Raw genomic sequence first — 27,115 nt, 5'->3', positions numbered from 1 at the left:
ACAATGAAAAATAACATTTGAAATATTGCTGCTATGGCTAATTCTTCTTCTTTAATGTTTTAAAGCTGAAAACATAGTTAGAGGTAACTGACCTAACATTCAAACAACAGCAACAATTGTTTTAGTTTGAGTTGTTTATAAGATTGGGTGGAGACCTGTTGAATTTTTGATTTATTTGTATCCGTCTGCGTTAAACTGAAAATGCACTTTTCAACTGTATCAACGACAAGATCACATGCCATTATTTTGCAGTAGTAGAAACATTCTGGAGGATGCCACCTGATCACCATATTATACAGCTCTAATAGTTAACACTTTTTTTGGATATGACTTTGTGAAGATAGAAACACTGTAAATCAAACAAGGTAAATACATTTTCAGTAAATACAGTAAATCAATGAAATATAATATAATCTATAAAAATAAACAGGATGAACTACTGTACATTTGACTGTTTTTTCTAATTCAATTTTAGTATCTTACAGAGACTCGGCATTCACCACTGCATTAGCGTCTTAACCAACCCTCACCAACACTCTGGACGGCTGGCAGTGTAGTAACTGTTCATTCAGGTAACTACTATTTTCCCTCACGACTACTGCTCTGTTCTGCTCTACGAGAGAGAGAGAAGCAGAGAGGGAGAGACAGAGAGAGATGAAGAGAGAGAGACAGAAAGAAAGGGTGAAACACACAAATAGCAACAGAAGTGAGAGATACAAAGAGACCGAGTGTTGAATGCATAATGACCTTTATGTCTAGTTGACAAATGTAAGAACTTTTTCAAGTGTCATTTCTTAGGACAGAACAGAGTTTTTCTGAGCCATATTGTGTCCATAATGTACTACATGCCTATGAAGCCAGTGGGGCCAGCCATGGCAGTTTAGCCTAAGCAGATACAATGGATCTGCTAATGTATCGGCCAGGTTAAGCCGCCGAGTGTCTGTTCTTAGCTTAGATGAGAGTATGAGTTGAAGGCAGCTTAAAGGTAAGTGAGGTCGGAGCTAGAGGATGGTGTCGCCTGTCAGAGGGCCCAGTAGATTCATGATGGCACAGCCTGATAGCCACGACAGATCCTAACGATAGGTCAAAACATAATTTAACATGAATACTTCGTTATGAATGCTCAGCCAACTTTTGGCACATTTTACTGTGCAAATTGTTCAATGCTAATGTTTCTCAAATGGATATTTCTGTAATATCCATTTGAGAAATATATAGAATATAAAGAAAAAAACAAAAGAGAACAATTTCGTGAATGTTTTCTGGCTTTATCTCAATTCCCAAGGATGTCAAAAGCTTATTTATCTTTTGACAAAAAATGTTTCTGTTTTTGTTTCCAGAAAAGCATTTTTTAAGCCCTTAGCTCTTAACCAGTTTATACAAGCAACAGAGGCAGGCTCTGGGTGGTGATCACTCTTCGTTTTAGAGGCTGTGATGTTTTTATGTTTTCTCAGTGGCCTGGGTGGACAATGGAGTGGGTATAGCCAAAGCACATCAATTATCAAGCACAGAAATCAGTATTTCAGTACTAAAGTAGTGGACAAATGATAGCCGTGGGCATGACTTGCAATGAGAGAAGTGGCGGAAGAGGGGGAGATAAAGTGAATAGGATGACAGAAGAGGCAATAGCCTCTGAAGAAAAATAAATACCCTTGGACAGTTTCCATTGTAATCGGTCATTTGTTTAAGAAGCTGGCTGGATGCTTTGGAGTGCTCCCTTTTGGTGCTCTGTGGCGCTTTGAGCAAAATGCTAGCAACAGCATGCTAACATGCTCACAACCACAGTGTTAACATGTTGAAGTTTAGCAGGTTTAATGTTTACCATGATCGTCATCTTAGTTTAGCATGTTAGCATGCCGACATTTGCAAATTAGCACTATACACAAAGCACAGATGAAGCTGATGGTAATGTCATCAGTTTTTAAGGAGTTACTGTTGTGTCTTTATTATGCAATTAAAGAATAAGCTTGACAGCAAAACTATCCACACTCACAAATTTGTTTCCAAATCCAAAATTTTTGTTTCCAAATCCCAAATTTTGTTTGCAAATCCAAACGTTTTGTGATTCTAAAAGTTTTGCGTGCAAATCCAAAAGATTTGCGAATCTAAAATGTTGAGCTGAAATCTTGTGGGTGGGACCTACGACCTAATGGCCAGTCTCGATCAGAGAGACAGCTTGGCAACATCCACTGTTAGTAAACACGAGAGGGAGTTTTGAAGCCCGTGGTGAAGACTGAGTGGGAGCAAAGAAAATCACTGCCGTCTTAGTAATAGCAGGAATTCGGTGTTTGCATGTAGATTGCTTGTCAAGTGAGCCGTCGTTTGTTAAAACCTGGTCAAGTCAGCCGCCGTTTGGAGACATTTCAATCTCAACCAAAAAAGTTTGACCTGCTGGTGGTGCTACAAGAAAAGTAAGAAAATCACCAAAATCATTAGTATTCACCATCTGGGGACCATGAATGTTTGTACTAAATTACATGGCAATCCATTTATTAGTTGAGATATTTCAGTCTTGACCGAAGTGGTGTACCAACCGACATTGCCATTCCAGAGTCACACCACTGGGGTGACAAAATCATTAGTATTCATCGTCTGGGAACCACGACTGTATGTTAACATATAATATTTCTCTGGATTATAGGAAACTTTACCCTGCTGTTGGTGCTAGATGAGAGATGAGAGCAAGTCAATAGGATTCATTCTCTGGATGCCTTGAATAGCTGTAGCAATTTTAATGGCAATCCATCTAAAGGTTGTTAAGATATTTCTGAATCTGAATCTGAATCATTCTGAAAAGTTGTTGAGATAGTTCAGTCAAAAACCAAAAAGATCAACCTCATTTTGGCAATGAAAGGAAAAGTCAGGGATCACCAAAGTCAGTAGGATTCATTCTCTGGGGGACCATGGATGTTTGTACCAAATTTCATGAGAATTCATCAAATAATTGTTGACAAACTGACCAACATTCTCATTCCTTAAGCCATGTGGCGGGCATTGCTACAAAGATGTTTTGCAAATTGTAAGCTGATGTGTTGCTCCCACCATGCAGGCTATACAGTATGACGCTACCTGCGATCTCTAATCACTTAAACCCTAACCCTAACGTATGTATTTATAAAATAAACCTGAAATTAATTGAAATCCAGATTGTTTCAATTATTGTGAGGGGAATCTCTTAAAACCCAATATGCATTCTAATCATTTGAGAGTACGTTAATTATCAACTCTACAATTTAATATCACATTGCTGCGCATGATTTGCCATGCATCAGTTGATGAGAAAGTATTTCGGTGCCTTTGGGGAAGCGGTAAGGATATGATAGCTTGATAGCTTGCATTAACCTTCAAGGAAAGCTATGGGGGAGTATGAACATTGTAAACTGTATGAGTTTGAGCTGAGAAACGTTAAGGGAGTGTGAGAGGGAGGTGGCTGAAGAGAGACAGAGTGGAATGAAATAACCTCTATTACTGAAGTGTGGCACCGAAATGAGCCTAGGTGAAGAGTGCAAAGTCCTGACTTGAAAGATTCAGCAACATGGCTACACGGCACAGCACCTCAGTTAAATGGACCTTGACTTTAATTGCAAGTTGTTCCCTCTCTCATCTCCTATTTTATTGTTGGGGAGTCGTGGACTGGCCTCTATCTCAAGCAAGAATTCTCAACCATAACAAAATAGAGGAAAAATAACTGTTCCTGTCACCACTCAGACAATATGTTTGTCTGGAAATGAACTTTGTGTCAGCTCCAGCCTCATAAACAGATCTACAGACCTTTCTTATGGGTTGTGGCTGATATCAAATTCGAACATGTGAAAAGATGAAAACCATTGTTACCCAATGTTCCATTTTAATGCTTAATTTTAAGACAGACTTTGTAAGGAGGGTTATGTATTTTAACCCTAGTTCTATGATCACTGGTAGAGCCTTCTAATGTGTGTGTGTGTGTAGACAACCTAAATGAACCCATTTAAGTAAATTGAGGTTCTCCTTATAAAATAGTGTTTGTCCTTATCCACTAATGGGCAAGCTAGATGTGAAGGGCAAAAAATTGATTCAGATCAGAATCAAGACTCTTGTTTTCTATAATTTTGAATCATTTTACAAATTCAAAATCTTGATTGTCGTACATTACAATTTCTCCTCGTTAAATAAGCTATGGCGACATAACAGAAAAGATAGAGGTCGAAGTGGTAACTTTGAAGAAATAGAAGAGAAAGGTAGTTGAACCAGACAGTGTTTTTTTTTGTTTTAGATGAGGAACGTGACATGAATCACAATATGCAGTGTTTAGGAGGGTTATTTTCAAGCTGTTGCTGTAGTGCACTGTGTGCTAAAACAGGAAGAATTTACTCATATGTTTTAGCCAGGGCCAGAATAACCTGCTGCTGGGGCCCCGGGGCCAAAATGACTTATGGGCCACTAATGAACCCTCATTTCTTCCTGTCGCTGTCCATTTTATACCGTATGTATTAATTAGTAGTAATTTGTTTTGGATATTTGATTAAAAGATAGGTTTACAGTCTTTCAAATCTATCTTAAAGGATAGGTCTGTCTTAAAGGCCCAGTGTTTTTAGGAGGATTTAGGAGAATCGATTGACACAAATGGATATAATATTCATAGGTATGTTTTCATGAGTGTATAATCACCTGAAAATAAGAATCGTTGCATTTTCGTTAGCGTAGAATAAGCCGTTGTTAGAGGGAACAGATCCCCTTCTATGGAGTCCGCCATGTTGAACTGCCATATTTTTACAGTAGTCCAGTACGGACGCACCAAACACTGGCTCTAGATAGAGCCAGTCGCGTTTTTCGTGAGTTTCGCAGCCAAAGTGAGGCGAGTGGTATTCAAATGGTTGCAAACTGCAATTTCCCCCCTAAATATCTACACACTGCTCCTTTAATACCTGATTTGCTGGATTATTGTCCTCTAATCAGCTGAAAGTTGAAAGTTTCAGACAGTCTGAGTAATTTGATTTGTTTTGCTTTTGCTTGGTTGCAATCTGCAACTTAACCGCTAGATGCCTCTAAATTCTACACACTGGTCCTTTAAAACAACAGTCAGATGCCCATATGAACAACAGGTTTTGTTCGCTGTAATCATTCCTGCATTTCATACTGAAGAGATCTGTTCCCAAATCATTTTCAATTCAATTCGATTTTTTTATATAATTCATAACAGAGATTATCTCGTTGGAATTTTCATATATAACAGGTCTAGACCATACTCTTTATAATATTATTTAAAGAGACCCAACAAATCCCACCATGAGCAAGCACTTGGTGACTCCCTTTTAACAGGCAGTAACTTCGAGCAGAACCTAGGCTCTGGGTGGGCGGCCATCTGCCTCGACCGGTTGGACCAATTTCAATGTAAGTGAACTGGGACAAAATCCACAGTCCTCGTTCTGTGTAAAAATACATTCCGAAGTTGTTGCTTTTTTTTTCTCTTCGGGGCCAGTATGAACAGGAGCCTCTCACCTGCTCTCTGTGTCAGGGCTGAGCACACACACGCACACAAACACACACACGCAGAGCGCGGTCAGAACAGCAGAGAGGCGGGTGAGATTTGCTCGAGTTGACGACAACTACGCTCGTTACTGAAAGTAAGTGCAATAAAACCTTCGCGAGTAAAAAGCAATACTTTATCAATACACCTGTTCAACAAGCATAAACATGTAAACATGTAGAAAGCAATTTTTTTATTGAATCTGCTCTTTCTGCAGTCTGATCCACCGGCGCAGTGTTTACACAAGCACAGTGCGCTAGCTCAGGCCAATAGCGAATTGTTACAAGCTAAAACGAAAGCTGTCTCTATGTAGTCTGTAATCTGTTTTGTCACGTATCTTAAAATATGGCAAATTCTTGTAAACTTACTGCTGGCTGAGACAAACCAGCCCCTCCTCCCTCTACCAGCAGGAACCTGCAGGCAGTGAATCACAGCAGCAGCAGAGGGAGGAGGACAGAGGACAGGAGGAGGGACTGAAGCATTAACTCATTAAACTCATTATTTTGATGTCAGGAATATGATTTATTTAATTGACATTTTAGATTTGTTTACAGTGAAATATTATTGAGTTTATATAGTGACTTTGCTGTTGCTGCTCTAGAAACAACATTTAGTTATATTTAAATTATTAAATTGTAATCCTTTGCTGAATTTGTTCTTTTCTTAAATTATATATTTTTTAAAAAGCAGTTATTTAGTAATGAAAAAGTACAGATAAGAGAAAGCTAAGAGAAGTAGTAACAATAAAATCCTAATGATAACCATCCCTAAACACGAGTTTAACACTACAATTTGTCAAAAAACTAACATTTTTATTGGGTACCTAAACAGTTTATCCTGGGAACCACTCAAATGACCACCTGTGACTAACCTATCATCATCACTCACATGTACCATGATGCACCATGTAAGCAAAATATGAATTGGAATAATAAAGTTGATTTTAACTCTGGTCCCTCCACAAGAGGGTTAAGGCCCTTTACATTTTAGTTTAGCCTGAGCTTTGTAGTGATTTGATGAATTGCATTTTTTTTTGTATTACTGCATGCATTACTGTATGCACCACAAAACTCCCACACAGTGAACCTGGAGCCTTTAGGCCCATGACAGTTGTCAACTTTACCTGGTTGGTAATCCACCCTTGTTTTTAGCCTGCTGTGAAGTGGAAAATAACTGACAAGCTAACAGGTCTTGATCTAATTCACTTTATAAATAAAGCAGACAAAATTGTGTGTAAATTTTTTTTTTTAAATTTTAAAAAAAAATTAAAAACTAAAGTAGCTGCAGTGACTTGAAACATGTTACTTTCTTCTGCAATAATGTGAACAATGCAGCCAAGAGACAAATGGTAATATATTGTCATAGAAAAATAAAAACAAAGATAAAACTGGTGGCAGTTCAAAATCCTGGCACCAGAGCATGTACAGTTGAAACCAGATATTTACATACACTTCAGAAAAAAACACAAAAACTTTTTTTCATTAAATCAGAGTAAATGTTTTTTGTTTTAGATAAATAAATATTAACATATTTTTTGCATTTGTTAAATGTCAGAATTGAGCGAGGGAAAATTTTTATGTATTTTTTTAAACACTTTCATCAAAGTCAGAAGTATACATACACTAAGTTTATTCTGTCTTTAAACAAAAAGAAAACTCCAGATGATTCCATTCTGAGCTTAAGAAGCTTCTGATAGGTTAATTGATGCCATTTGAGTTAATTGGTGGCACACCTGTGGATGCATATAAAGGCACACCTCAAACACAGAGCCTCTTTCTTTGACATCATGGGAAAATCAAGAGAAATCAACCAAGACATCAGGAAAAGAATTGTGGACCTCCACAAGTGTAGCTCATCCTTGCTGGTAACACAGTGTCATTATCCACAGTAAAACGAGTCCTGTACCATCATGAGCTGAAAGGTTACTCTGGGAGGAGAAAGCCATTACTTCAAAACCACCATAAAAAAGCCAGACTACAGTTTGCAACTGCACATGGGGACAAAAATCTGAATTTCTGGAGACATGTCCTGTGGTCTGACAAAACAAAAATTTAACTGTTCGACCGTAATGATAAATGATATATTTGGAGGAAAAAGCCTCAGAACACCATCCCAACTGTCAAGTATGGGGGTGGTAGTATAATGTTGTGGGGCTGCTTTGCTGCAGAAGGGACTGGTGCACTTCACAAAATAGATGGCATCATGAGAAAAGAAAATTATGTGGATATATTGAAGCAACATCTGAAGACATCAGCCAGGAAGTTAAAGCTTGGGCGCAAATGGGTCTTCCAAATGGACAATGACCCCAAGCATACCTCCAAATTAGTTACAAAGTGGCTTAAGGACAGCAAAGTCAAGGTATTGGAGTGGCCATCACAAAGCCCTGATATCAATCCCATGAAAAGGCGAGTGCGAGCAAGAAGGCCTACAAACCTGACCCAGTTACACCAGTTCCGTCAAGAGGAGCGGGCCAAAATTCCAGCAAACTATTGTAGAAAGCTTGTGGAAGGATACCCAAAACGTTTGGCCCAAGTGAAACAGTTTTGGGGCAATTCTACCAAATACTAAGGAAGTGTATGTATACTTCTGACTTTGATGAAAGTGATAAAAAAAAATACATAAAAATTCTCCCTCGCTGGATTCTGACATTTAACAAATGCAAAAAATATTCCAAAATATACAAAATTATAACTAATTCAAACAAAACCATAACTTTACCAACAATCAAATGGGAAGAAGACCTTTTGATTGCTCCTGATACCGACTTCTGGACTCAAATTTGTAAAAATATCTATTCTATGACTAAAAATGACAACCTTCAGCTCATACAGTATAAGACTCTTCATAGAACACACTACACTGGGGAAAGGCTGTCTAAAATGGGATTCACATCAGAAATGTGCTCACATTGCTCACAAAATTGTCTGGACACATATATCCACATCACATAACGCATTGGAAAAATTTGCTCACAGACTACATCTCCCGAAAATATTTTTCACCTCATTACAACTGTATATCGGAGCTGCAGCGCTCCAGATCAGACCTCATTCAACTGTTGCAGGTCTGATTATTGATATTAATGTTGCCGTCATCACAAAATATTATCATCATCGCCATCTTTAGCATTACTATTGTTGTTATTATTATTATTATTATCATCATCATCACCATATATAGTATTGCTATTGTTATTGTTATTATTGCTGTTATTACTGCTACTATTTTTATAGATATAAATGTTGTTATTCTTATTATTGATATTACTTTGGCCGTCAACACAACTTATTATTAACACCATCTTTAGTATCACTATCGTTATTATTATTACTGATATTTCTGTTGCCGTCATCACAAAATATTATTATCATTATTATTATACATGCTATTACTATTTAAATACTTCTACTATTACCCGTTTGTCATTTCTGCTTATTTTTTCATTGCTGTTACTTTCATTGCTGTTTTATTGGGTTTTTTTTTTTTGTGTTTTGTTGTTGTTTTGTTGTGTTCACCCTATGTTGTATGTTTTGCACTCCTAATAAAAATACATTTTAAAAAATGCAAAAAATATCTTAATATTTATTGATCTAAACCAGAAAAAGTTTACTCTGATTTAATGTATGACAGTAAAGAAAAAAAAAGTTCTGGTTCCAACTGTACTGTAGCCCTAGTCAGTGATTACAATAAGAGCCCAAGTTAGACTATACGTACATTTTAGGCACATAAAACACTAAGAGTTTAACTGTGACTGAACTAACACTCAGAACATGCCAGCTTGCATGCCAATCTCTGTGAATAGTGAATTACACAAGTCTTTAATAGCTTGAGAATGCATCAATAACCCTGATGATTAATTTAAGAGTGAAATTTACATCCTCAGTCAAGTGAGTTCAAACATAACAACAACTAGTGTGTCTACGGGGTTGTTAATATCGATTCAGTCTAAATAATTTAGCAGAAACTCACTTCTGTTCTTGTATTTCTGATTAAAAGGTGTCATAAGGAAAAACAAAAACCTTTTTTTTTTTAAAATCACAGTCCAGGAAAAGGGAAATCAATCGAGTCAAAAGCATGGGCCTGAGTCTGGGTTATCCGGGTTTTTCACGAGATCTCCTTCACCCAATATTCCTCCAAAAGCACCCACCTGCAGCTCTAATGCTCAATATGTTGGCAAGATGGCCAAGAGCACAGCGCAACCAAATGCTGTCCGCTATTCATGAGCTGTGAATGGGGAGATGAGTAGCACTTGGGTGAGCTTCCCACACACACTGAGAGCACTTGCGCCCCTCCTACATTCAAGTACGCTAACACACACTCATGCAGACACACACATTAGACAGAGGTATCATCACTCATAGGTCCCTAACAAGCCCCCATGCTTGAGGTTCTGAGATCATTTTATTGGTGACTTTTAAAATTAAGGAATCAGCACTCATGAAGCCATCTTGGGAGAGACGGAAAGCAGATGCGTCTTCATACCTGTGTGATGATGAATCACAGGGTGGCCGGAGGGCGTTCGCTTGCCGCACCAATGAGCCCAGAGTATTGGGCAAGGTAATAGGGGTATAGGAAATAATTGAGAAATAGCAGGGTGAGAAAGAAAGTAGGAGATAAAAAGACAGAAAGGAAAGGAGCTGAAGACAGACAGAAAGATGGAAGGAACCGAGAGGGAAAATGAAAATCACTCACTTGGAGCAGAGCCTTCTTAATTACACTCCCCACATCCTGTCTCCACTCGGGTATGTCGGGGTTGAACTCATCCAGATTAGGGGAGAAAGATAAAAGTAGAGATTTGAAGAATTCTGTTGAGGAGAGTCAAGGGAGAATCAGCCATTAATTCACTTGGATCCGGGGGCATTATTCTCAGGGAGCTGTGCCAACTGTCATTTTGCTCAAGTTTCAGGTAGTTAACACTTGATGAAAAGAAGAGGGTTTCTCATATCCCCTGCACTTCCCTTTGGCTACATATACCAGATGCACTTCTAGATAATTAGAAAATGTCACAGCTTTACGCCAACCCATCCACCGGTAATACATCATTGCATTTTACAGATACTTGCTGCGAGATTACTTCATTTCAAATGAAGACATATTTTTAGAGGTTCTAACAGTAATATAATATATTTTACTCAAGTAGGAGCAGTTTTATTTCAGAAACATTTTACACACGGCAGAGACAGCGCAAGTGGCTGACTAAAATTATGTATTTCAAGTATTTAAGTGCTTTCCATAAAACTGCATTTTTAAAACATATTAAAAACTGAAAAGATGCCAGCAGTACAGACTTGTTAATTGTTGTTATGAGCTCCAAGACACAATTAGAAAACAAATACTGACCTTTGACTGCTGTGGTCTTGGTATCCTGCAGTATGGTGTTGGCTGCAGCCACTTGGACTGTGATGGTGTGCATTCCCTCGTTGGGGAAGGTGTATGAGATACTCCCGTCCAGCGTTATCACTGGCTGCAAGCACAAAAGGCACGGGTACAAAATAATGTCACACTTCTCAAGCATGTGGCACGACTCTTCTCTAGTACACGATGCTTTATTCAACAGACATTTTCTGCTATCTTGCCTTCATCAGGGTGGTGAAGGTTGGTTTCATTATCCATCAGTGGTGTGATTTAAGGATTATCAAAAACCGGGATTTGTTTGAGAGCAATATAAAGTTCAATTAAAGTAGGGATGTGTTCAAAATTAGTTAGGGTATGTCCATTAGTATTAAGAATGAAAGAGAAAATGCTTTTTAGCCATGCTAGCAGCATAGCTCTAGGGGTAGCAATGTCGGTCTGTCAGTCCACTTTGGTCCAGACTGAAATATCTCTACTATTATTACTTATTGCTATGAAATTTTGTACAGACATTCATGTCCCCCTTAGGATGAATAGTAATGATTTCGGAGAAGAAGCTCTCTTTTGCAAGAATGCCCTGACCACACTCACACATCTAGCGCCATCATCAGGTCAACAAGTAAAATGGTCCAATACTTTAGTTTAGGACCTAATTTTTTTAACTTTGTGTTAATTAGCAAATGCTAGCATGCTAACGTGCTAAACAAATGTGGTGAACATGATGAACATCAGCATGTTAGCATTGTCATGTTTGAATATTGATGTTAGTATTTAGCACAAAGCACTGCTGTGTCTAAGTACAACATCACACAGAACTGCTAGCTGGCTGTAGACTCTTAAGGTGCTTTCAGCTAGCGGTTGCTGCCATCGCCTCCATTGTTTTCAATGCTAACATGACAGCTGACGTGTCGCTGAGGTCGCCGGCACCAGCAAGGAGATGGAAGGCGGCCTGCCGCTTATGTGAACATGCACAGCTCTTTGTCTCTGCATTCGGGGTTTATGATCGTTCAAGTTTTTCAGCTCTCTGTGTGACCATGGGAACCACACAAACTACAGCGAGGGCAATAATACAGGAGCAGATTTTATTGGTATCTGAGAACCCTAAAATTATACACGTCTTTACCTGCAGAGAACAATCAGTTCAATGAAGAGAAAAGGTATGGAAGCAACATCAGCTTTAAAATTGTAAATTGATCGTGTAATATTGCTAACCATTTCCTCTATTTTAAGCTACAACCCGCACTATTTGGCTGTGTGATGAGCTTATAGAAGGTGGATAGCAGCAGTATGATGGTAGGATCAGAGGTAGCTGGGAGCTGCAGCCACAGCAACAACCACAACCATTCGCTGTTTGAAAGCACATTTAGTCTTGATGCAAAAGCAACCTGGAACAACCACAGACACTACCCTGATGTCAAAGTCAAAATAGTGGAAAAGGTTTGTTGAATGAACCGTGCTGTACTAGTGAACAGTTGTGCTGCATGTTTGCAGTTTTGATACGCTTCTCAAGCACATACTGTCTTCATGTCAAGGTGATGTTTTACCAGGTGAAATTTTTTCATGTTAGCGGTTAGCTTTTATACATAATATAAATTTAAATTACACACACTAACATGCAATAGAAACTAAGACTGAAAAGTGTATTAATGAGTCTTGTCCTGGACGAATTACCTCAGTATTGTTGCCCAACCACCAGAAGTAAGTGACAGTACGTGAGTGGCTGGGTAAGACCACTGCTGAGATGTTCACCTCCTTGTTTCTTATGACCACGAAGGGAGCGAGAAGCTGGACATGCTCCACTGGACCTAAGAAAGAAACACCACAGAGGAGTTGATATTATGCATGGCTACTCCTAATGAGGCACACTTGAGAGTGTGCTTTTCATTCAAATAAGAAAAAGCTAATTGGCAAGATTACAAAAAGTACATGGGGTGTAGGGCTTGTTTCAGGGAGAAAAATTCTCCAAACACCATCGCTTTTATATGACAGTTTAGTGTGCTCAGGTTTTCTCCCTGCACCTCAAGTGAAATGATAAATAGTCCAAAGGTGTGAATGTGAGCGTGACTGTGTTTCTCTGTGTGTTAGTCCTGTGATAAACTGGCAACCTGTCCAGGGTGTTTCCTTGCATCTCGTCTAGTGCATTCTGGGTTCGGATCCACCCCCATACCCTGACCAGAACGAGTGACTAAGAAAAATGTATAGTTGGATGGATGCAAACATTTTAGGAACAAATGTAGTATAAACTCCCAGAGAAGATTTACCTGTAGACAGGAAGTTGTTGCCAACTGTGCATTAATATGAAATGATGGATGGAAATTCTTTCAAAAATCTAAAATGTATGGCCTCTTACTTTATAACCATTTTGATGCAACTTCACAAAATGTGACTGTCACCTTCTCATTCACTGTGAAATATTATCATTACTGGCCAAATTAGAGAGTTGGCGACTTTATATGTCATTTGAAACTGGATAAGAGTGAATACAGAAAATAAAACGTGGTAATAAACTAACACAAAATCACACTGTAATGGAATTGTTCTTCCAGTTTAGTGCCTGATTTAGTGCCGAACGGCGCACGTCTAAACAGCAGCCCCTATTATTTTCTATGTACAACCCCCACACTGGCAGCGGCTGGGTGCCCCGTGACCCCTCACGCAACTGTCTTATTTCCAACGTTGCCGCCCAGAGAAAAAGCTGTTTTGTACTTCAATCCACACGGCAGCGGCGGATGGCCGCCCACCATTGAGTCTGGTTCTGTCCAAGGTTTCTGCCTCTTAAAGGAAGTTTTTCCTTGCCACTGTCGCCAAATGCTTGCTCATGGTGGGATTTGTTGGGTCTCTGTAAATAATATTATAAAGAGTACGGTCTAGACCTGCTCTACAGGAAAAGTCCAATGAGATAACTTCTGTTATGAATTGGTGCCATATAAATAAAATTGAATTGAATTGAATGTTGGCCCAACTACAGACATTATTTACTAGTTTGTTGCTTGCTTTTCACTGTAGTTTTAACTAATTCACTTGTGCCTGTATCTACAAAGAAAAAATGTAATAAATAAATAAACTCGACTCGCTCCCTGCTTGTAAGTCCCGGCTCCCCTGGGAGCTCGACTTCCTGTCCTCACCTCTTGCTGTCGCTGTCTCTCGTGTGTAGATCATTGACTATAGCCTATATGATATATACATATTCAGTCTATGGTGTAGATCAATGGATGAGCAGAGACAGTTGTTGATGCGCTGCAGAGCAGCGCTTCCTGTTGGTGCTAGGGGCGGAACTTGATGACCGTCATATGCTGCATTTCCTGAATCCTGGGCAGCTGCAGGGGAAAGCGGACCACGAACAGTCTGTTTGATCACGTGTTCTTTGTCAAATGCCAATCATGTCTGCTAAAAATGACATTTGTGGCAAATGGTGCCAAATATGTTTGGGAGGAAACAATTTACACCTAAATTATGTTCACTGGCAAAACATTTTTCCAATCCAGATGATGTTACGTAATGCAGAGAAGTTGTTGGCAGGTGGTCTGGATCAATGGTGGGCATACAAAGGGACTTTGACACCAGATACCGGCATTCTTGTCCTGCTTGTGGTTGGGTTTAAGTTTAAGGGAAAAATTGTGGTTTTGGTTAAATAATAAAAACGTAAACAGGTCCTAGCCTGATAATCAGACCGACCTGCCATTTCCTTTTCGCTTAATTTATTCAGCACGACACTGCATCCATGGCAGCCGATTTCTTGTTGGGAGGGAGGGCATTTTGTTTCATTTTGTGCTAACAAATCAGTAGCAAGTGGCATTTCCGTTCCACCGACGTAATTTTCAATCAACAGGGAAGCCGTGGTAGCAATCACTAGGAGCAGTTAGCTTAAGATTTTTCACAACAATCAAAGACGTTTTAGAGTTTAAGAGTTGCTATTTCTGTAAGTTGACTGAAAACAACCTGTGCATCTGTGTCAGTCTCATCCACACGTCTCGCCATTTTTCATGGATGTAACTAGTTTGCTACCTAGCTATGCAGGGAGATGAGGTTGACATTCTTAATCCTGCCTTCAATTTTGTTGAATTGATGCGATAATAGCTGTTTTGCTCCCTACCATCACTACACCACGAAATACATATTGTATATTGTATTGTAATATACTATATGGGCAGATCTGAGATGTGGGCGGCGATTCAGAGGTCTGCAACTAGGCTAAACATTTTCTCATTATGTTGATAAAAGTGATAATCCGGGCAACATCACATTTCTTTCACAACATGTTTGCTGTGGCGATTTAGTAGTATATTACCATAATTTTTGGGAGACATCATAGTCATTCCAGTCTATCCTGACCGATTATTTGCGAACACATTCGATTTATAGGCCTGCCAAACAGCAAATTTGTCCCCTGGAACTGATCACCAAAAATTTGTCTTGATCAAATGATTTTCTGATGATTTTCTGACGTTGTCTGACAGTGTCAAGTGGTGACAGCAAAAATTCCCTTATGTTAAAAGGTCCTTACAGGCGGGTCTGTAACTAAGGTGAAGGCACGTAAAAAAAATCCCATAATAACACTGAAAATATGTTGACGCCATCATGTATTTTTGATATGATAGCTTCTGGGTAATGCTGCTAACCTCCCCACTAAGAACCTAATAGGACCTGACAGTGGTCTAGGTTGCTTTACACTAATCTCAGGGATGAAGTTTCCCGCTGCGGATACATGTAATACACTACTTTCATGGAAAAACTCCAACGAAAGTGCTGCGGTCTGGGGTGTTCGTCTCGCCGAGGCTTCTGTTAGCTCTCATCCTCTTTAACCAGAACTAATATTTATCCCCACTTTGAGATTCTCAGTGTGTGTGTGTGTGTGTGTGTGTGAGTGTGTGTAAATGAGAGAAGGAGAGAGAATCATTTGGTATTAAATCTGCTCAGCTGAGAAGTCATTGTAGTAGTTTTTGGCATTTCCCCAAAGCATCACGTACACTGTGAAATAAATCCAGCTAAAATGATTGCTGTCAGAAATGTATAAACACAGAACGCACTATCTCACACATCAGGATGGCACGAAGTTAAACTAAAATGGATTGAACAAATCGATGACAGAGTAACTGACAAGACAAAAAGACGATTCAACATATAGTGAGAGGAGCTTGTATAATCACCTCGGAAACTTAAAATGATCCACTATTTTATTGCCTTCTGAATAAAGCTGGAAAGCAAGATGATCATGTAATTTCGTATGTGTGCTGCTGTATAAACTCGGCTCCACTTTAAAATAAGCCATTGTTCTGGTGTCGTATCCTCAGATAACTGGCAATTAGCTGCAGTGGCCTTAAAGGCCCACTTCTCTGTCTCTGTTTCTGCCCACAGTGAAACCTTGCATAAGCAAGTCTGTTATGACCTTTCTCCCAAAAGTTGTTTGTGTTTATCACAGCTGCTATATTACATAATCCTGTGTATAGGTCAGTGCAGTTCACTTCAGATGAGTTTAGAATGGATCAACAGTGTGGCTGTCATTCAGTTGAACATATTATAGCACCTGGAGCTCGGCAACATAAAATATACAAGAAAAGAACACATTGCTGCTCTAGGTTCAATGTCTTCCTTATGAACCATTTGTGGGAATGTAAAACCCCAATTTTCTGGTTAAACCCAGTTGTGGAACAGTAGAATAGCCACTGGTAAAAAGAATAAAATATGTATATACAATCAGTTGCCAGTCTATTAAGTACACCTAGCTTAAACTGATGCAATCTACTGCAACAGTCCTGCAATAAATCCTACCTTTATGAAGGTTATAATGTTAATATGAATTATGAAACATGTAGTTTGTGGTGCTATTGAATTGTATTACATTATACTCATTTATATTATTATAATCATTTTCATTTTCCTCTTATAGACATCTGATAGATAATGCTACATGTATGTCTTTACTACAAAGAGCTCTGTGCTTTACTGTCTTTACTTTGACTGGTGTTCACTTTACAGCATTAACAGTAAATAGAAATATAGATTATAGGTATGTTTTCAATCCAAAAACAAAGTTGGCAGAACCTTAAGTAATGACTGCAGGTATTGCTTTCACACTGCATACAGTCGCAACAACCTTGACCAGTAGAGCAGCCTGTATATAGCCTGAAAGGCGAAACCCGGGGAAATAAAAGTCAGCAAAGCGCTCAGTGCACCACTTGCTGCTACTTGTCAAGTTCATCGCCTTGAGCTCACATAATAACTTAAGGCGACTCAGACAAGTACATCAACAATTTAGTTAACTTTTCTCTTCTCTCAGACGAGTGGCAGGAAAGAGGACAATTCTCAGAGAGACTTTAGTAAGAAAATAAAGCCAAAACAATAAAGGTGAGGGGGACGAAAATTTACAATAAAAAAACAACAAAAAACATGAAAATCAACGTATTATTGGGGTTTAAACTTGAAAGCAGCAGCACTTACATGTGACATGCAGGAAGAGTGTCGTGGTGTCATAGCCCAGCGTGTTCTCTGCCAGCGCTGTGACACGGAATATTCCAGCAGACTTGTAGGCGTGTTTGATCCCCTCCTCGGTCCAGCTCAGGTTGGAGTAGGACACGGCTGTGCCGTCGCCGAAATCCAGCTGGATGTTGGTTCGCATAGAGTCACCCTGAAACACAGCACAGCAGGGCCTTATTCAGTGTTTAAAACGTTATATTGATAACATTTTCATGTAGACGAATAAATAAAAAATAAAAAATACATCCACATAGCTTTTAGAAAGCTGCTAAATAAAAGTATGATTGTGATTAATCATCAGACACTTTGCTGAGGTACTTGTGGCTAGCTAGCCCAGCTACGGTACTCACGTCAATGTAAAAATCAGAAAATACTGACATGATCGTATAGTCGTCCTTTCTCCCTGTAGCTATTGTTGCTCTGTGGCTTTTTATAATCAGCTATGAGATTTGTTTTCAGCAAGAAAACACTTCAACTAATGCATGTTAGGTCAACACTACGCTAACGCTAGCTAACGTCAAGTTTTACTGTAGCTGTCTGTCTAATGTCGAGCGCTAACGGTTTTAATAGCATCCCTACAACGTACTGTACTCTTTGTTTAATATTTACCTAATGTCTTATAGTGTAAGGATGATTGAAATGTCATTTTACAGTAAGCGTTGCAACTTAGGGCCCATATAATTATTAAATGATGGGGAAAAGGGGTTACCTAAAGCTAGCTGGCCACATCCTGAGATTACCACAGATAACGTTACATGAAACACCACCTCACAAAGTAACCTACATCTATAGTTAATGTGTAGCTATATGTTGCAAGATGAATTCATTACTCTGTCACGGAAGATTCATCACTTGATATGACTGAGTCTGAGTCTCACGCCACTCGACCGTGAAATATGCAGGTTGTGCAACGAACTGGCAACCACTGGAATGGAAGCGGGTGGGGGTGCGTCATCTAGTGGCTGGATGTTATCATTAGCACCTTTAATTACACTCGGTCGGGTGGAGGCAGCATTCATTGTACTAAGTGTAGTGGCGTACCACAAAAGAAGAAGATATATATGATATATATGTGTGTATGTGTGTATACAGTATGTGCGTGCACACCTTCTGCTGAAAAAAGACAGTGGAGGCAAAAAAGGCAGAGAGAAAGTGGACTGATAAGATGCGGGTTTGAGGTGAGCACCAAGACATTATATTACTCAAACAACACTCCAGCATGTTGCGCGTTGTATTAAGGTTCATTATTTCAGAGTTTGTGAGAAAAAAAAAGTTTATAGAATTTGGCTAGCAGCCAACCTCCATATCGCTAGCTGTTGTCCTGAGGTCTCTGTCTGTCTTTGGGTTACTTGCTTCACTACAGCTAACATTGGTGATCCTGGATAACACACACACACACACACACACACACTCTCTCTCTCCCTCTCTCTATCACTCACTCACTCACTCACTCACTCTCTCCCCACTTGGTCCCCCCCAAAGTCGGAGTAAGGAATTCGCCGTTGTGCACTGACATCACTTTTTCACGCGAAACACCCTCACCACCACAGAAAGGCCAAACACAATCGTCAGGTGGCTGCTTTAAAAGAGGAGGGCTACCATACGTAGAGGAAAACAAGCAAAACAGTAAAGGCCATCGGGAATGACAATGTACACCAATGTACTGATGACGCTTAAATGTGGCCAGAAATAAATATGTGAGCTTCTTCTCACATATGAAGCATAAGCATTTCCAAGACTTCTGTAAGTCATATCGAAAGACAAATAACAGAATGTAAGCTTTCCTGAACCAGTCTGTCACTGGCTTAAGCTCTAGGCGAGTGCACATTAGTGCAACAAGCAGTTTTGGTAAACCCACGTGGTACTTCACACTTATTTTATTTTATTTTATACTTATACCCACCTGGTACTTAATTTATTTTCTGACCTGTTTTTATAGTGTGTTGTATTATATTTTTTGCCAGTACTTTCTCCCGTGTGCGCTGACGTAAAGGCGAGCTGCTGTAACAAAGAGTTTCCCTTCGGGGATCAATAAAGTATTTCTGATTCTGATTCTGATTGGTGCTCAGAAGCATGAGCGTAATCCTGTAGCAGCATGGTGCAATGTGCCAAAGAAGAATGTTATTGTAGTGTGTTATTAGTAAGCCGAATATCACCAGGTGAAGTTAAGGTGGGTATCAGTACTGACCAATCACATCCCCTTTAAGAGCAGAACAAAGGCTTTTAATGAGCCAGAGGGAGAGTCTCCAGCTGCTGGGAGAAAACGGTTCTTCTCTGGAAGGCTGAGAGTGGAAAGGCACACATTTCCAAATATGAATATACAACACCCAAAATATTGACATACATAGCCAAAATAAAAATATATGTACACATGTACAGAACTCCGGATATGCTTTCGAGCAGACAACGTCCCTGTTTGAAAAGAATTTATGTTTCAGGAAGCACTAAAATTTCTGTCTGTTCTTAAAGCAGCTATAATATATTTTATAATACCAATGTATCAAATGTGTAATGTGAGAGGTGTCCCACTGACACAGTTGGAGACCAGCTGGTGAACATAGTGGATCATTTAGCAGCTAAAGAGTCAGATATTTCCCTCCAGGAGTTTTATCTCAGTTTTCCCTCCAAAAAGAGAGATAAAAGAGAAGGAATATTTGACTTACATTCACCAGGTGGCCAGGAACACGACTCCAAATCAATGACACAACTGCAGTGTGTGTAAATACGCAACTTAAATGTAATGCAATGTTGCGTTCACAACTTGCTTCTGCTGCCCCCAAGTGGCCAAAAAAAATCAGCTATTGCGGGTTTAATGACATAAAGGTTTTGTGAAAAGACAAAAGAGAGTGTGTGTGTGTTGCCTAACTTACACTGCTTGCAATTAGGCAAGCAGTGTAAATAATATTTTTCATAAGAATCTGCCATTCATCTAACTCAGTACAGATGACCTTCATCACGTTCAAATGGCATTTTGATGTGCCTCGAAAGCTGTGCTGGATGACAAAAAGTTTATCAAGTGAAACTGAACATATGAAAGGTGTTTTGTGGAATTCTGTGAGCTCTTGAGCTTGCAATGGGAGATGCTCTAAGCAGGCATAAACGTAGACTGGATGTAAGATTTAAGAGGGCTTTAAAAAAGTCCCTACAGAAATGTACAATTTTGTAAAAACTAGAATTAACACAAATGCAACCAATTCCAATCTTAATTGCAAGAGTTTAAAATTTTGTCAAGTCCTCAACATATTTAGGCACAAAATCGTTCAATCGGATGACTGCTTGCTAATTTTACCAGCTGCCACCCTCCATAAAATATTCAGGAAACACTAATATAAGCCCTGGTCAAATCAAATCAAACCTTGACCTCAACAAACTAGCTTCCTTGCAAATACGTTGATGCCTATTTGTCTTTTTCTGGCTTCTCAAACAGCGCACACTTCCAGGCTGTGAATTGCTGCCTGAGAGCTCAACCAATCAAAATTCAAACAATTTCCATTTCTGAACCATCTCTAACCAAAATACTCAAAACTAACTTTCATGGAGCTTGTTAAGAGCACTACAAGGTCCGGCAGGAAGCGCTATTTGATTCATGACTTCAGTTCAAAAAAGACAAAACGTCCCGATTGTCTGCATAGACTAGCGGCTATTTCAGGAACACTCACAACCCACATTCGGCTACCAAAATGAAACTTTCTCCACTAAAATGTTTCAAGATCATTTTTACTCTTACCGGTACTAACTACAATGTTCAAATTATAACAATTTATTGCATAATAAAAAGCTAAAATATTGCTTAGCAGTTTGTCAGAAAAAAAAAAACCCCACTGAAAAATCAGTCTTTGTGGGCTACAATCATCAGAACAAAATTCCTAAAGATCTTGGTGAGAGTGCTAATTCGACCCAGTACAGCTCATAAAATAGATTTACTAGACCACTCTAACTTGTACTTGTACCAGTTCCTTTCAGGTGGATGTGCACCAATAGAGGGACGTAGCACCAAGGAAAAGTTGGATGAAATACTGCGATTTGCCACTGAGACTGACTGGCAGCGATGGATCACTCAGTTCTGCTTCAGATTTACGTGAGTAGAACAATTTCAAAGATGAAAAAGCAGAAAGAAAAGCTACATCTTAGAAGTAAGCTGGTCAATCAGTATGATGATGTATGTTCATTTTCATCATTATAGTTACACTATATAATTATGCTTAAATATAATTACACAGATAATTACACTTCTTTCAATTATTTCTCTTCCAGACTAAAAGCACTAATGTCTCTTGTGTTGAATTAATATGGTGTTATGCTTCAAAAGTTTTGCCTGACTAGAAAACTGTTTGTTTCATAAAACAAGCGTTAATACTGTTTGTTTTTCACAATTTTAGCAAATACTTGTAAACTGGTTACCAGTTTACAAGTAAATACTTGTAAACTGGTAAACATTAATATATATTAAATAGTGAAAAATCATGAAACTTTGTTCAAGAAGTCCTTGCAAACAGCTGATTTGTTTAGAAGTGAATTCATAAATAAAATGATTTTTACATTCAGCTTTGATTTCTGATGATCTAGATGCTCGTCAGTCAGTGTGCTGTGTCCTTAAATTGTAAAATGTCGAAAATGATTTTGTTACCTAATATCACTAGTGTTAAGAAGGTGTAGGATTGCTGTATCTATAAATGTGTGAGTGTCAGAAAGAGTTAGAGAGATGATTCCGAACCTGTGTGTGCACATGTGCGTCTGTGTATATGCACACCACCCCACCGTGTTTGCCTGTGCATGGTGTGCGAGTCTTCGGCTGCCTGCACAGCCTCCTCTGGGAATCGCATCTGGCACTATCCGAGGATCAGCACACGGCGCGAGTGTTGGTGGCTCCAGCTGCCACGGCGACCAAATCTGCTCTCATCCCTCCAGGCCTGCGAAGGCAAACTCCCATTCTCCCCTCGGCACATTGTAGCGCGACGCTACTGGGACCTTCATTTGTAACACTGCATTAGCATGCTGGCTTCACCAAAATGCATACACAACACAAAATCAGTACACCTATTGTTAGTCTTCTCTTTCCTGCTCTTTTGCTCCTTCCATCCCTCGCCACCTGAGCCCCTTCTTTGCGTGCTTCCAAGTGTGAAAACGCGGGAGGTTTGGTCGAGGCTTCTGGGGATATTTCATGCCACTTTGCCTGAAAAATGATATCTTCGATAAGTGGCTGGAGAGAATGGAGAACAGCTAAGAACAGGGTTTTGACAGCGCAGTGCATTGTTATGAGCTGTAATGAGCTGGCATGTCGCCGATGTCACTCAGCTCTTCTTGCTGTCTGCTGTCCATTCTGTGTTCATGCTCTCTATATCAGCCACAATGGGATTCACTAATCTGCATGAGACTGATGCTGACCCATCTCTCTAAATGTCACTCTTTGTGTGCGTGTATCTCCCAGGGCTGAGCAGATCCAAACACATCATGGCTGGAGCCTCGAGGCTGGGACATCCGTGTTGGTTCGCAATGAAAGCATTGTTGTACGGGCTGACCAGGGTTCGGCTACACGGGGCCAGCATTTTGTTCCGGTGCGTGTCAACGTGATGTGTGACAACAAAAGACACTGCTGCTGTGAGTAATGCTTGAAAGTCATTTTGGTGATTTCCGCAGTAGAGTCGCTGTTGTTTTTCTCTGCAGTGAGGGTTAAATGTATGCATTGTAATATTTTGTCAACTGTTTAGAAACGGTGTATTTTTTTCTATGATCAAGAGCTTTTCATCACAGGTTCTCGTAAGAGGTATGATGTGTGAAAACATGATATCAAAAATGATATCTATGAAATGGAAAGAGAGACAGCTGTTTTCAGCTTATTATATGGTTTAATTTCAGTATTTCAATTGATTTCACCTATTTATTGGAAACAATGTTTCTTAAAGAGAACTGTTGTTAATTATGTTATTTATACAAAAGGAAATTTCTACAAAAAAATATTTAATGTTAAATGTTGCACATTTTGTTGTAGATAAAATCACTTACTAACTGTACTGCCATACACATGTAAACAAAGAGGTGAAATGACGGGGGGGGGGGGGGGTCCTTATTAACAACATTAACAACAACAATTGGCATGAAAAGAATAATTCATATTTGTATTTTTTTTTTTTTACTTGATTTAACTGAATTGATTTTTCATTCCGTCTCAGGATTTTATATGCGATTCTTCCAACAAAACAAATGCTTTTCAGACGGGGTATAGAAAATGATCTTATCATTCAATGCACAATACATTTATTGCACCAGATATAGCTAAAAGCTAACTTCCAGCAGAACATTTTGTTAAATCATTAAAAAAATACAAACATGAATTTATCTTTTCATAAAGCCAACTGAATATGACAATTTTTCCTGCATTTCACCCCTTTGTTTACATGTGTATGTTAGTAATTGATATATCTAAATTCTAAACAAAATGTGCAAAATCATTTTTTGGACCATTTTGTAATGGTGATATTGAGGATAGGATGTTTCTATTTTGGTTTTGCCCTCATGTTGCTGCCTTGTGGTTGGATATTAAGAGATGTCTAGCTTTGCTGTGAGTATGTGCTCACACTGTAATACATGGTGTCTTGACAAGCAGTAGCCCTCTTGTGCTACTGTTGTGCTATTCGCTAGTCTGACTTTTGTGGCTTTTTGTTCGCATTATTTGATTTTAGAGGGCACAATTGCAAATAGCCATGGGAAGTTAAATGGCCACTAGAAAAAAATGGTGTAAATTATAGCCAGGTCTAAAAAAATGATTAATTTTTACCTGGATTTACATTCGTCAGGTGGCCAGAAACACACGCAAAATAAATGCTAATGTTTCTCTATATGTGTAAATAGGCAATTGTTTGCTAACATGTTGTGAGGTGATAATATGCATGAAAATGTTGTGTTGACAGCGTGTTCTGCTGCCCCTAATGGCCAAAAGAAGAAGAAAAAAACAATGAATCGCCATACGACATTTTGACATATTCATAATTTCCATAATATATTAACTGGACTATCTTTTTTAAATCTAACTGGAATGATTGCTTGACATAAATGAAAAAAAGGTAGTTCACTGTCGGTGCTTCATGGAAAATAAGAGTGCTTACTTTTCAAGGGCATGGGACCACAAAACTACATCAAGCTGAACACTAAATTACTAAAATAAGACAATTCAATTGTTATAAATAAATCCTTTCAAGTTTTTACACCTTAAGGAGACAATTACAAAGCTATTATATAACCTAAAATAATTGTTGGTGTCTCTGTGATGAAAGTACAAAAATGAAGCATGCTCTCACCAGTGTCTACTTTCCAACTTAAGCACTGAGCTGGCAAAGCTTTAGTTAGTTAAGTGTTGCCAGCGAAAGTGACGCCAATTCTAATGACAACACTGAACCAAGAGGGAAGCCAGTTTATCCACGGGCAGGAAGTCAGTGCTCGCTCTGTGTCACCATCTGGTTTGATCAGTTGTACTTGATTTAAAAATGAATCTGCCACAGAAAACAAAATGTGATGTACATACAGTAAGCGCTGTTTTTCAGGCTTTAGCTTGGCAACATGCAGGGCTGTAGCCAGGATTTAAAAAATAAGTACCTATATCTTAGCAAAAACGAACAGCGAAAAAGCTAGTCTGGCTTTGTACAAAGGTAAAAAAAATATCCACATAGCAGGACATCTAAAGCTCACTAGTTCACGCGTCATATCTCATTGTTTAATCTGAGGTTGATCAGGTTGTTACAAAAACACTCATTCCCAAAGACAGGACTGAGGACATGACCCCTGTGTCCTAAACGGTGGCAGGGGCCCTGGCAAATTGTTAAAATTTTTTCACATGCAGCATGCAATGATGTGTATAATGGTTAGTACATTGTTAGGGTTGCAAATGTGCATAGTTTGGATGCAGCACCAGACTCAAGTGGCAGTTTTTGTAAGCCTCTTAGGAGAGTCTTCACAATAGTTTCACTAGAGAGTTCCTGGGAATTTCCACGAGCCACAGGTGCAGCAATGAACTTTTCTCTGCAGTCAGTTATTTGCATTTATGTTGTCATGCAGTTTGTATTTTGAGCAAAGATGAGCTCATGCATTTCAGACATGCCATTTAAACAAGATTCGGTAAATACCAAGATTGTGCATGAAAAATGTCTCAATTCTATAGTCCTATATATATTCTCTGTCCACCACCCCACGGATATACACCATATACTCCAAACACCAAACTATTTTAACTGGCGGAGAGAAAATAAAGTCAATATGCAAGTATCTCAAATTCCCTGTGTCTCCTTCCTTTGATGCAAAAAATGGAATGGCAGTTAAATTCTTCATGAATTGTTTGAGATTTGGTTGATGTCATTTAGGCACAAGTCAATCACTTCTTTGCCAGCCGCTTAGTGAAAAGTGAAAAGCCTATCTGTAGCTGTAATTATTGCGTTGCATAACAGGTTCCTCAACCAATACTATACAGTTCTGACCATGAAAATGCACCATGTGCTCGTGTTGATCTTATCATATCCCAAAACATGTGTCCATGTTTTTTTAGATTTCTTCTTTATTTTCAAATGTGGCTGTGTGCCACAGAGTCCTCTGCCCATTAAATATTTAAGGGCATTTACTCTCCCCAAGAAATACAGCCAGCGCAGGCTTCATGAATATAAATTAAACTTTGAAATCATCTTGAGAATTTTCTCAAATAGGTCTGATGCCATAATGATTCTTTACCACACTTCTCTTTTTTATCACATCGTTCTGCCACCCACCTCCGTCACCCCCCTCCCCTTTCAATCAGACAATCCCTCTCATAATGAAAGAAACAGGCCTCAATTCCTCAACTCATCACACAATAATATGACAACTGGGCCTGGACAAGACCCCGGGGGACACACACTTGCCTTGAGCTGTTGCAGTGGTAGGAAAACACTCACAGTTAGTATCAACGGACCATATTCTGCCTGAGTAACGTGAGGGAGTTTCCTAGCGACAAGGCAGCCTGGCAGGCCTGGCTTTGAACACAGTGCCTCTCTCTCACTAACAGGGTCTCCGGTGAGGTCTTTTACTTCTGCCTCTGGCTCAGTACTCTTGCATTGCGTGGGCGATTTGAAGCCATTTGACTCTATTAAACTTTAGAGAGTATTTAGAACGAGCTTACTTTCATAGGAATCAGCAGACTCACTCATTTGTGCTTTAGGGTTCTATAAACTATATATAACAATGTTTTATAGACAAAATAATATACCTTTTTTAACTCAGTTCCATGCAGCACCTTTGGTCTCATTCATTGCTGTGTAGTAACTACCACATTTACTTTTATTTTATGCTTCTTTAAACTTACTATAATAAATATTTTTTTAACACTGAATGAAATGACTCACACATTTGGTACTGTGTGTCATTGTGTGTAAGCTGCAGGAAGTTTTGTGACAGTTGTTTATATCTATGATACATTTAACCAGTGATTTAACAGGGTTTATGTATCCAGGGGACAAGGATAGGTAACTGTGTGTCATCAGCATGATTATGTTAACACATGCTGTGTTTCCGGATTATGTGGCCTAGAGGCAATATGTACAAAGTGAACAACAGTGGACCCAGTATTGAGCCCTGAGGGACCCACATATGATGTTGACAGATTCCCAAAAGAGACAAAAAATGTTGTCCCTCTAGATAGGATGTGAACCTGGCAAGTACTGACGTCTGATTGATTAAGGTCTGTTTAGGAGAATATTAATTGATTTGGTATTTCCCCTTTTGAACAAATACATAAATATGAAAAAAAGGTTTAAAGCTGCACTA

General features: G+C 39.0%; 1 protein-coding gene across 2 annotated transcripts in view; it reads right to left on the bottom strand.

Annotated features, from left to right (window-relative positions):
* sorcs3 (sortilin related VPS10 domain containing receptor 3) overlaps nt 1-27,115 on the bottom strand; it is a 244,175-nt gene that overhangs the window by 14,770 nt on the left and 202,290 nt on the right. For both annotated transcript variants that reach the window (XM_044190684.1, XM_044190685.1), the window contains 4 exons: nt 17,297-17,483; nt 12,530-12,663; nt 10,847-10,970; nt 10,199-10,311 (listed from right to left, as the gene is read on the bottom strand). In XM_044190684.1, the coding sequence (XP_044046619.1) occupies nt 10,199-10,311; nt 10,847-10,970; nt 12,530-12,663; nt 17,297-17,483 (558 nt within the window). The remainder of the gene's footprint in view (nt 1-10,198; nt 10,312-10,846; nt 10,971-12,529; nt 12,664-17,296; nt 17,484-27,115) is intronic.

This window comes from Siniperca chuatsi, linkage group LG3, assembly GCF_020085105.1.
Source record: "Siniperca chuatsi isolate FFG_IHB_CAS linkage group LG3, ASM2008510v1, whole genome shotgun sequence".
Taxonomy (NCBI): Eukaryota; Metazoa; Chordata; class Actinopteri; order Centrarchiformes; family Sinipercidae; genus Siniperca; species Siniperca chuatsi.
Note: the sequence above shows the minus strand (reverse complement) of the source record. Positions and strands in the feature narration are given on the sequence as shown.